At 33.2% G+C, this 12,461-nt stretch overlaps 1 protein-coding gene and 2 long non-coding RNA genes across 6 annotated transcripts in view; 2 read left to right on the forward strand and 1 right to left on the reverse strand.

Moving 5' to 3' along the window:
* drk (growth factor receptor-bound protein 2 drk) overlaps positions 1-5,534 on the reverse strand; it is a 155,987-nt gene extending 150,453 nt beyond the window's left edge. The window contains exons 1-6 of one of the 2 annotated variants that reach the window (XR_011174984.1): positions 4,765-5,534; positions 3,686-3,783; positions 3,476-3,595; positions 3,228-3,393; positions 2,971-3,144; positions 2,457-2,890 (exon numbers count right to left, since the gene is read on the reverse strand). Coding sequence is in view for 1 of the 2 variants with exons in the window: in XM_069126951.1 (XP_068983052.1) it covers positions 2,971-3,144; positions 3,228-3,393; positions 3,476-3,595; positions 3,686-3,783; positions 4,765-4,842 (636 nt within the window). In the remaining variant the exon portion in view is untranslated. Of the gene's footprint in view, positions 1-1,238; positions 2,891-2,970; positions 3,145-3,227; positions 3,394-3,475; positions 3,596-3,685; positions 3,784-4,764 lie in introns of those variants that run through there. The other variant, XM_069126951.1, reaches the window with a different exon arrangement.
* Positions 5,535-5,664: 130 nt separating this feature from the next.
* On the forward strand, positions 5,665-7,982 carry LOC138186776 (uncharacterized). 3 transcript variants are annotated; one of them, XR_011174989.1, is made up of 4 exons: positions 5,665-5,823; positions 5,926-7,291; positions 7,366-7,543; positions 7,769-7,982. It is a non-coding gene; the product is annotated as an uncharacterized LOC138186776 (long non-coding RNA). The 3 variants fall into 3 exon arrangements; XR_011174990.1 differs by having other exon boundaries at positions 5,926-6,780; positions 6,909-7,543; XR_011174988.1 differs by having other exon boundaries at positions 5,926-7,543.
* Positions 7,983-9,991: 2,009 nt separating this feature from the next.
* On the forward strand, positions 9,992-12,344 carry LOC138186778 (uncharacterized). Its single transcript, XR_011174991.1, has 4 exons — positions 9,992-10,268; positions 10,387-10,786; positions 11,378-11,641; positions 12,118-12,344. It is a non-coding gene; the product is annotated as an uncharacterized LOC138186778 (long non-coding RNA).
* Positions 12,345-12,461: the final 117 nt, after the last annotated feature.

Raw genomic sequence — 12,461 nt, forward strand, 5'->3', positions numbered from 1 at the left:
AAAATAAGATCTTGTTAAAATATACTTCATTAAATTTTAAAAGAAGATAAAAGTCCATATCTGTCACATGATACTTTATTATACTTTAGTTGCATTTCATAATTACATAATTGGTGGTTATCTACTAACTATACATCAGGCAGTTAATAATGCTTGGCATTAATTTTGCAACAATACATTTTTTTCATAATGTAAATTTATCTTAATTGGCTTATTAGCTGTAAAAAAAAAGGTATAAGCAGTGCAATTTTATACATCTTTAACAGTAACGAATAAAATCAAGTTCAGCAAAATAAACTTTGTTCAAACATATCTTTTATTACATTTCATTATTATACATTTCTTGGTCCAAATGTGTCATGGTATACCGTTGTCATAAGACAACTCAATTCCAAATTCATTTAAGCAATTGTACACATATAGTTTCAAAGCAATATTTATAACAACTATATTTGTATATTGCTTTATTTGTTGCTGTCTTAAAGACTTTGTTTTAACATTTAATATATGGTAATTAAAAGAACAAATATAGATCACACATGTCAATAAAGTAATTGCAATAAAAAACTGAAACAGTAAGGATAATAAATTGTGCACAACGAATATTTGTAACAATAAATTCCTCTTAAGTACAGAAGGCAAGTGAATCTAATGTTATATGCTTATAATCTAAGCTACTCATTTTAAGAAGCCCTTGACAAGATTCAACTATACTATATTTATACTCTCAGTAACATTAACCATAAAGTTAGAATAAAGTACATAAATTTGCGTTTTAAACATTTCAAACTTAAATAATATAATTAATCGCTATGTTTCTCCAAATTTAAACTTTATAAAAAGTGAACATTAGTATATTATTTGTATCCTGTTACAAATTTTCAATTTCATTAATATAAGAGTCACTTTTCTCCAGGAACTATATAAAATATAGTAAATAATTTAAAAAATTATTAATAATAAAAAAATGTCTCGATATATTAGTGGAACACAATTTAACATTTCATAATCATAATTTTTCTTTTCATTTTTTATAGTAAGAAAACTTATTTCTTTTAGTATTTGCTTTCTTTTTTCACTTATTTTGAATATAGTGCATGCATAAGCATATAAGATTACTTATTTATATGATATTTTGCAAAGCAGTTAGATGAGCTAAAATATCACTTTAGTCATATAAAGTTGTAATTTTAAAAAATAATTATGGTAGATGGGCATAAGTAAATAATGCATGCAAGAGTAATTAATATAATATATTGTTATCAATAAAATGTAAACATAACGAATAATAATAATTACACAATAAGACTACAGATCTTTATTGTTTACACGGAAATAAGAAAGCAAGATTGTCGAAATAATTAGATAAAAAGAAGTATTTAAAAAATATACACGAACTTTCGCTCTTTTAAAATTAATAGATTTTGAAACAAAAACGTTATACATACCATTCGCTCAAAAGTCAAGTCTATCTCGCACGGCCGATTTTATATTAATCGTATATACGTATATCGCTTTTTGGCATGTCAGTGAAATGCATTACGGAACATAAATTTTCGTTGCGAAGACAGTAAATAATGCGGAATCAAATGAATTTCTCATGCAAAAATTTATACATTTATTCTAATTCTCTACGTTTTTTCCATTATTAATATTTCTTAAATTACAAAGGATAAATCAGTCGTTGTGTTTGAGTCTCAATATGAATACGTATGTACGACGTTTGTGTAAAAAAACTTGTGTTCTCGTTCCCTTTTCTTCATCATAAAATCTCCAAAAGAGAAAACACAATATCCCAAGAAACTATGTTTCATAGCATAGTTGGCAATGGTAAAAAACAAATTTCCCAATCATTTGCATTCGATTGGAAAAAATTAAAAGGCAAAACAGCTAACTTTGGCTGCTACTATTCTTTTGCTAATACTTCAGAAAATTTACTTCGAAAGATGCAAGAATGATTATTTCACATACAGTCTGAATAATACAAGTCTATATATGATACACAGCAAGTATATCTGATGTCATGATATCAGATGTATCTTAACCGCTGGAAGAATACTCTCTTCCCCAAACATTTGTAAAAATATTCACAACATAGAGGCAAAATGGTGTGCATTTTATGCCAAATGGCGACGCGTTTTAATGCTATATCTATATAAAGTTCTCGTATCTCGTATATGGATAGCTTACTTAGGCTCTTTATCACCAAGGTCCCCGTTTCTCGAACAACAAATTCGTATTAAAAAATACAATGTTTATACCAGCCCGCTTATAAACCTGTCTTTCGAAACAATAGGCATTTTCCTCTTTAATACGACCGATATTTGTCATCACTGATGTATATAGTTGATGTTATATATTTTCATACACATACTCCATCAATGGACTACCAAGATATACGAAACACCATTTAAAATTTCATTTGTCATATATAAATACTGTAAATTTACTTCCACATCTATTTTCTACCAGAGTATTCACAAAAATGAAATTTAAGGTAACCAGACCAGGTGCCTATTGTATAACACAATTGTCTATCGGAAACGTTGGCTAGTAGTATCAGTCCCAGTGAAAAATTTTCTTTATAGACCCAATAACAAAAAAGACATGCTACCCTGTTATATGCTATATCAGGAACTCTACATTTGTTTATATAAATTACTAAACACTGAGAATGTTTTTCAGTGAGACCAATAAAAAGTATTAGCAATAATATCGAGTCCATTTAAACAACTCTACGTCTAGACCACCAATACATCCTGGTAGCCCATTCGATAGGCGGAGTTTGCAAAATGTTGTTGATTAATTCTGCAGTAAGTCTGATCCTGTACGTGATAGTGGTGGGATAATGCGGCCGATGCCTTTGGCCTCTGTGTGCACAACATGAGGCCTAGAATAAATTATTCCATTTTAACAAAATTTACAAAAGAACAATAAAAATAACTAATCAGAAATCCAAATGATATTTACCTAGGAGTGATATGGAGTAACATATGTAGAAGGAAACAGGCCTCGTCTGTTACCAATTTCTCCATGCCACCAGTGTTGGTCTGTACGATCAGTAACAGTTATTACATCACCTCGTTTGAATTCAAGTTCACCAGGTTCTTGAGGTTGAAAGTCATATAATGCTTGGACTAAACACTGAAACAATGTGCATTCTTATATTGCAAAATCAACATCTCTATGTTACTTAATAGTTTAATTGTTATATAAGAGATAATTACTTCTTCTGGCACCATATCCCTTAATTTAACATCTTGTGAACGAGATACAGATGCTGTACGATGATATTCCACTAATTCATTAAGACTGTTAAACTTGACCACCCAGAGGAAGAATTTACCTTGAGCATCTCTTAATACTTTGAAATGTTGAACACCATCTGAACATCTACAAAAAATTTTTAAGTAGTTATTCAAGTAATTACTTTATATCACCATATCAACATTTTTCTTAAGAACATTTTACTAACTTTACAGACAAGGAGAAATCACCAGGAGAACTTTCACTGATTCTAATAAGAAAGGCGCCTTCATGTTTGTTCATTAGTAATCTTTCTGCATCTGCTCTGGTTATCCTTCCATAGTACCAGCTGAATAAAGCAAATAAGATATAAGATACAGTTAGATTTCTCCAAAGAATGCATGAATATCTAATAAAAGAAATTTGTAAGGACACTCACTCATGATTTTTCATCTCTATGTAATTACTTGGAATGAGTCCTTCTCTAGAGTCTAATTCAGCTCTGTACCAATTCATGTCATCCTCCATATTTAAGATCTGTAAAAAGATCATTACAGGTATGCCCGATTTGTTACAAATACCATTTCTTAATAAAATATTTCCACATGCAGAAAATATTAAAAGATCTAATTATGACATGCATTTATTTTTTTACTTCAATTAGAATCTTTAGTTTCAATAAAAAGTATAAGAACCAAAATTATTACAATTAATTTCATGAAATCGTGGACATAAATTAATGAATACTTAATAATCTGAAAATCATTCTATCTATACAACAAATATATTCTAAAGATTGTAGATAACATGAAAAAATAATTTATACATGTAATGTTCAAATGACAGCTTTTGGTGTGAATCATCAGATAAATAAGAAGAAAGAATTTATTATCAGAGGAATATAAACTTGTAAATTGTCTGTCACATATTTTGAAATAAGCATACAAAAAAAAGACTTTATATTAAATATCTCATCAAATATGCTAAGTAGTTAATAACAAAGGTAAAACGGTTTTTTTAAAACTAATAATAAAAGAAAGCGAGACATTAGACTACCAAAGTAGTTTTAAAACAGTCCATTTTTTATAAAAGGTTGAGTACATGGGCAAGAGTTTCTTTTTTTTCTTTATATTATATTTTCATTTTAATTTCTTTGATACAAGCTTTTATATTTTAATCGTCGGTAATCCTAGTATTAGCATATAAAATACATGCATTATCATAAATATCCTTATGGAGATAAAACATCCTATAATCAAGATAAAATATAAACGGGTTCCTTTTTAGAACCAATAAAAAGAGAAAGTAAGGCAATAGCAGTTATTAATATATAAAATGCATAGATTATCGTAAATATCCTTAAGCGGTGCACTATATCCAATCGGAACGAAAGCAGTTCGGAAAGTTCGGGATCGGTAAGCTCTCTCTAATAAAAACCAGCAATACAAAGTTATCTCCCAGCATTTTCATCGTTTCCATATATGTAATTGTTAGATAATCTGATTAGCGGATACGAACCTTTAGAATTTGGCTTCTACGAAAACTAAGCTCATCCTCGGCCGTCGCCGTGAAATCGTGCTTTGCTATCGCCTCCATTCTTCTTCCTCGTCCCTCGAGAATAAGATTGAAAGAGAGGGAAAAAGAGAGGCAGTGCTATATCTAGTCCTCAAAGGCAATACCAAAATCAGCCTTTGTCTGTTAATGGGAAAAAAAGAACTGAAGATAGATGTTTAGCGTTTTGTATGAATTTTATTCTTTTCTTTTCAATGAAAGACAAACTCGTTCGTTATGGTTGGGTGTCTATCCGTCGAAAGACACGTAATGCCCACGATACAACGCGCACACACACCGACCACTTGTGCTTTTTTTCTGTCCGTGCGATTTTTTGAATTAGTCCTTCGTTAGACCACCCCGATTAATGCCACGTTGAACCATACATATTACACGCGATTACGATGGTTTTCATGTATACCGGTTTATTTTCAGTCACTTGTACGTTGAACTGTCAAAACTTAAAATACGATCATCCACTCTCACGGCTGTCCATCGCTCGTCTTATCAGACATTACACTCGACTCTCCCACTGATCCGCTCACTGTGTTTCGGTTCAACAATGCGCACTGACCACTGCGCACCCTGACGTCTAAATTCTCTCGTCCAAATATACAAATGTCAGGTCAATCTATCCGGATACCGATCGAATAATTACGAGTCGGAGATTCGAGTTAAACGACCCGTCCACGATCGTCGCGAGATTTTGTATGCCATAGAAAGACGTGTACGATTCTTCGAAACGAAAAGCCTAGCGTACTACTTTTCTGTGGCGCAGGCGCGCGCATGCGCGCTTCCATAATGCTGCGTCGACTGCTCCACCACCATTTTATACTTTATGAGATCGTCAGAATACATACCCATGTTACGACTTTGCAAAAGTGTTTTACATTTTACGTACCATTTTCGTCTTTTTACCAATATATTTTTGTCCTTTCATTTTTCAATTAGAACTAGGTTAGATGTTGTTCGTATAATTTTGTCCTACGATAGGAATACGAATGAATAGTTACAATCTGAAAAAGGGTAATATGCGATATATCAACATGAAATGTTTTTAAATAATGATATATGTGTATGTACGTTTGAAAATAATTTGCGTTCTTAATATTGTTGGAGATTTTTCAGGAACAATATGACTTTTCACGGATATTATCATAGGAACAGAGACGATGACGAGTATTGAGATATTGCGCATTTTCCATTTTCCGTCATTTCCTGCTTTATACAGCAAATTGCGATTGAATAATGGACATCGAGCATCTAATAATTGCTGAATAAAACCTGTATTTTTCGCACAATTACTGTACCTATTATACCGTGCTCGTATCACGTATGCAGTTTCAGAGGTAGAAAAGAGAAATAAAAATCGATTCTACTATTCAAATGACTATCAGTAATTGAATACTAAAAACATGCAGTAAAATTCTTTTAATAAGGATTTATTCGTATCGCCAAAGTGAAGTTCACAATAGATTAAATGTTCATAATATATAAATATGATACATATATATATTAATAAAAAAAAGAGGAGTAAAAAATGTCGTAATTGTAATGCTTTTGTTAACATAGTTCAAACGTTTGCATACAAACTGATATTTGTTAGAAACAGAGCATCGGTCGTGCAATGAATAAACATTTCGCGGCGTGATCGTTATTGTCGAACGACCACGTGAATTATAAACAATCGTACAGTGAAAGCAGGCTAGATCAGTTTGGCCAATGTTAAAAATTGCTTTACTGTTATAGATGAAACGTACGTACTGGTAGAAAAATGATAACCCAGTGATCGGATTACGTTGTACGGGAAAGTAATTTGGTATTTTTGACAGAGAATCAACACACCGAAAGTTAGCATTTGGCTTATAGAGCATATATGTACCTCTAGCTACATTTTCACTTTATCTACAATCAATCGTTTCAAGCAACGGATCAATGCATCCAACTATTGTTAGCTTCGCAGACTGCGCGTTCGTTTTGAAAGTATGTAAACACCATATTCTCCAAGACTATTCGATCAGTTCGATTGCTTATTAGAGTAGAAGTGATTAATGCGAGGAACAATTTGTTTAAATTAACTATATTGATCAATAATTTCTTACTATATATAGATGTTATTAAGTGGTTTAATAAAGCGTACGTTATTAACGTTATAAAAGAAGTGTTATGAAGGTCTCTATCGCAAAGCGTTCTCGTTGCCTTGGTTTCTTTTTTAGCAAGACCACAAAAGAAATTATTTAAAAAGAATAATAAATCATGTCAAAGATCATGAACATTTAAAATTATGAAATCATCAGAAAAATTTCACAACGGTTTATAAAATCCTTGGACGACATTTGTAAATAAAAGGTAAGCAAGTAATAAAGCTTTTATTGTCGAAATGAAGCTGGTCAGTGTAATCGGGTTAAAAATTCCTGTGAGTCCTTGTCATCGTGTTTGAGAGCGGCTCGTCACGCGAACGATGTCGGCTCGCCACTGTATACCAAACTCTTATGTAAGGCTCGTCATGCGAATACATTTGTTTATTTGGGTTATTGCTTAGTTGTTTGTAGGGGCCAATGTTTTTAGGAAAGCAGCACGAGATCCATGCGCAACGATACACACGATTGTGCGCGTTAGCGCGGAAATTGAATTACCTTTGTGCGACTGCAGCGATGAAAGCGAGGCCGGATTGTACCATCTTGCAAACGGTCTTCCAATTAAACGTAGCTACGAAGTACAATTTACACGTCAAAGGATCTCGATGGTAACGTTCCCATTGGTTTTGTTCCAAATGGGATGCTTCATTGATCATATATTGCTTATTTAAAAAGTTGGAAGCATCTGATGATTGTCAATAATTAATCAGGGATTAACGGCTGATACATATTATCAATGAGATATTAATAATTTAAGAAGTAATTGAGAAGCACGATGTAACACATGTACTGAAGGGGTTAATCTTTATTTCTTCCTTTTTTCTTCATTTTAGTACAGTAAAGAAAGGATATTCACTTTCAATCACAAATACGTTGATCAAGATTAATTTGGAGGGATTAGTTCGTTAACTAACGGAGCGACGAGATGATGGGAGTTTAAGAGTCCCATTAGGATGTTCTCTGAAAACTTGTTTGCAATTTAAAGTAAGTCAGCGTTTGGTCGGAGGAAAGAATCGTGGGTGGAAAGAAAAACTTTGTGCCCAGGGGATGAAAAGACGGCTGGCATAAAATTATATTTGTTCAGTCGAATCTTGGACGAAACGGGTTGTAGGACCGTGATCAGAATTTTTATGGAAAGGCAGTGCCGAATTCATGAATACGCGCGCGTTCGCTTCCTGTTCAAGATTTACGGGCATCACAAATGCACGCTTCCGCCCACATTCAATGAAAGTTTCCAAGACATTCGCACGCCATTTAATGAAGCTCTAACTCTAGCCTTCATTTCCAATAACAAACGTGATTCCGTGTTGCTCGTTTCTTTGATAATGCGCTCTCCTGCAAAGTAAAGTAGAAAAGTTCAAAAGATCAAATGTCGAACGGCGTATTAAAGAGAATTTATGTAAATTCAAAGTAAGAAATATAACGTAGTTAATTACGTTATATTACCGGCATAGTAATTATTTGAATTTAAAGTAGCGATTTTTGTGATATAAAATGTCACGTCAAATTAAAATCCCGCACAGGAAAGGTTTCGATTGCGGGAAATATAAACTGCACACGCGTTAAAATCCAGTTAATCGAATTTAAATGATATTCAGCCTTTATTAAGGTTTCCCGTGACTTCGCACATACCTTTAACACTGCCGTTTTCATTATCATAAGCGTTACGTTATTGCAATTTTACCAAGACCGACACTGTTACACAGGTGAAACAGTCATTAACAGGGAGCAATTAAGTTAACTGTGTGCAAAATGTTGTCATTGAATTTTAATGATCTCATTATCTGTTATTGGCTGTTATGATCTCAATACATACAGGAAAAGCCTTGTAAAATTGACTATTAACTAACTAAGTAAATATAGGGCTTTGAAAGATCGGCAAACGAATTTTCGGTTCCATTTGAAAATTTTATTTCAATCATATTGTTCAATATTTCACCAAGAGCAGTGGTTCTTAAAATTACCGGATTAACCTTGAACCCAAAATCGTCCGCACTATCCCGGCTGATCCTCGAAGAATACAAGCCGCAAACAAGAGAACGAAAGGTATTAGGAGAAGAAAAGGAGTGTTCGAAAACAAGGTTAAAGACAAGCACGGTAAAAAGGGGGATAGAGAAACGGAATGAAAGAAGAAACGTAAGAAGAGATGAAAAATAAGTGAAAAAAATGAGGAGTAAGAAGAGGGCTCTGCTCGTGTCTGAGGGCGACCCTCGGTGAAAATGCAATTTCGGTTCTTGTCTGGAGACGACGTAGCTACCATGGCTCATCTTCCTGGCGTCCGTACCTCCTTCAACATTGTTGAAGGCACAGCCTCTCGTGCACACAGAAGTTCTTCTCTCTGGCATGTTCCAGGAGATGAAAGGCTCCCGTGGCTATCAAAGGGAAAGGGAAGAGAGGTAAAGGCCCCACCCGACAATGGCCCTGAGCTCCAAGGTTTTCAAGCTCGACGTCCAGGCCTCGGAGGACCAGTCGTGTGATTTCAACCGGCCTGTCAACTTATTCCCATTTCATCCGATTTGGATAAATATCACGATTGTTTCGATTTTCCAATCATCTAGAATTTTCTGAAACAAATTTGAAAATACCAGAAAATTCAAGTTTCCGCATATTATAAAGCTTATCGTTTAGAGTCTAGCAGATTCCACGAGGAATTTTCTATGTGTCTAGGAAATGGAGGAAAAACGTCGGCGTATTACTCACAGAGAGAAGCGTTTCCTCTTTTAACCGATTACGAAACGAAGAAAGAAGGCGGTTCTAAATTTACATTGGTTCATTTTGCATCCTCGTCGATGAGGTGAACGCGCTCTTCGACCAGCGACATCTCGCCAGAGAGCCATCTTCGGCGACGAGAGAACTGGAACAAGGTGTACGATGAATTTTCTACGAGATGTTTGAGAGCACTGCCAATGATTCAGCGTTTCTGACCGATTGCCACGAGAGTGAGAGGGAGAGTATCGATAATGCACGTGCCTCATTTTACATTGTTGCATATCTTGATGGAGAACATTCAAAGTTTCATACTGCCTTCTTGGAAATCAATAAGATTAGGGAGTACTTTGAGGTCTCCTTAAATAACTTAAACTCATTTCATCTATTTAATGCTATCAGATATAAATGATTATATGATATCTTATTAATTCCAGTTGGTAATATTCTTAAAAATAAAGTAAAGGATTAGGAAGAAGTTTATGGAACCCAGTCACATATTCGATAGCGTAGCTGTAGGCGCGAACCAGACATAATAAGGCATTTGTATGTTCATCGTGATTTTGATATTCGAGGTCCCGTCTTTTTAGCCATGCTTTTAAATCAAGGATCGAGAATAGCAAGAAGGTCGTTAACAAGTGTGAAGTTTTACTTTTTCAAGAATATTTAATATATTTTATTATTTATATTTATTGAAAGTATGTTGCAACAAGTTAATTTTTATTTTTTTCTTTTTTTTTTTTAGAAGGAAGCTTTAAACGGGCAACGTAAAAACATTACGCTTGAATCAGCGAGACATCGTAATTCAATTAAAAATGAAACAGAAAACAGTCGATAACAGAGTACGTTAACAGATTAAAAAGCTATAGAGAAATGTAGTCCTTTTTTTGAAAATGCATGCGCTTAAATGAATCCATCAATTCTCTCTAGAAATACGATGAAAGCACGTGTACAGTATACAGTGTACTACGTATACGTCACGGGAGTAGAAAGAGATGGAAAAAGAAAGAAAAAGAGAGACAGAGAGATACAAATCCAGTCGATGGAAATGTTACTGTAAATCTGCGTCAAGATCAGAGCTGACGTCATCCTCTGACGCACCATCATCTGACATACTCTGCATTGTTCAGCGAACGTTCGAAAATGTATATTTTCTATTGCCAATACTGTTATCGTTTTTCAAACGTCAATATTCGTTAGGTTCTAATTATCACATCACCAATTATTCAGTTTACAACCTACAAATAAAAAAATCGATTATCGAGTCAAAGGAAATGTTAAAGGTCAACGAAAAATCTAAAGTCAGATGAAACATTTGTTTTACAATTTCTCAATTCTTTCACATTTTTTAATTACGTGTAATTCTAACGTTATGAAATACTTGACATATAAAAAAAATGTATATAAAAAAAATTGATATAATTTAAAAAGAAGTTCAATATGGCTAATTGCACTTTATCGCAGTAACTTTCTTTAATATAAAATTAATTTCGGTAATATAAAATTTCAAATTATCAAAATATCAAATTATGATTCATAAAATATATAGGAAAGGTGAAAGGTGATTATAAGTTACTGTATTTAAATTATGTTTGACGTCCAAAGAGATTAATTTATTTAATAATTATTAACTATAATTAAAATTGCAACCATATATTAATTGATGCTGAAAGATAATAAAATCCAATTAAATTGAATAAGAGTGTACAGGAATTTGATTATCAATCATATAATAGATGTTACAGGAAAATGGTAGTTTCGATACGTGCTGCCATCTTCGCAATTGGTTGATGCTTCTGGTAAGGCAGAGAACTGTACGTTATAGTGAACAATAACTTAGATTCTACATGAGAATGAATAGAACATCTCGTGTTTGCGGACTCTGTAACAGGTGTTCTTATTTCTGGAGGGGAGTTCAGACTGCTGGTTGCACATCAGTGATTTCTATCTTCGACATCAGACATTGTCTTTTCGCTGCCAAAATTGTACCCAGGAAACTGGTAAATTTCTACCTAGTTGTCACTACTTTTATCAAGGAATAAACACGTTTTTTCAATGCAATTATAGTACAAAATAAAGAAACATTGGGTCACAACAAAGATTATCACATAACTTAGAAACAGGTGTAAAGAAATTATGATTAAAATATTTTTTAATATATTTAATCCATAAGAATAGAATCAAATCTAAATAAAATTATCCTTGATTCTGTTCTCGTAGCATTGAGACTTGTATTAGAGAGTAGAAAAAGCTTCAAACTGATCGTTGATTTGAAGTTTTGAAGAAAATCAGCTAAACCACAATTTCCATTTCGTTCTTATGAATAGATTATCTTTTAGAACTAAACGAAACTAAGGCTCGAAATTTTTGTTGATCTGATAATTTGCATTAGGATGATCATTGTGTAAAAATATGCTGACACAGAATCCCTGAAGAGACAAAAATTTAGAGAGGGTGTAAAATTACTGGTTTTCAGAAATATCGAGGTAAAGTAGGCAGGTGTGCTTCCTGCAGACGTACAAGTACATACATAATAAGAAGATAATATTCAAGCATAGAGAAGGAGCTGCGAGCGTAAGAGTGTGAGTGATCACGTCCTGTACTTTCCTAAGCACCTGCGGAGCCAGAACAGATCCGGCAGGTGCAAAAAGGATACGGGAAACCCCGAAGAACTTTATGCAATCCTCATTGAACGGGTAAGTCCGTAAATTGTCACTTTTACTATAAAATTGAATTAGAATTTAACAAAATTTTGATAAAAGTGGAATATTTGGAATCTGATAATTTATTGTTCTTTCAACTTAATTTTGTAAATAATCA

This window comes from Bombus flavifrons, chromosome 14 (assembly GCF_040668555.2).
Source record: "Bombus flavifrons isolate JBK064 chromosome 14, iyBomFlav1_principal, whole genome shotgun sequence".
Classification (NCBI taxonomy): Eukaryota; Metazoa; Arthropoda; class Insecta; order Hymenoptera; family Apidae; genus Bombus; species Bombus flavifrons.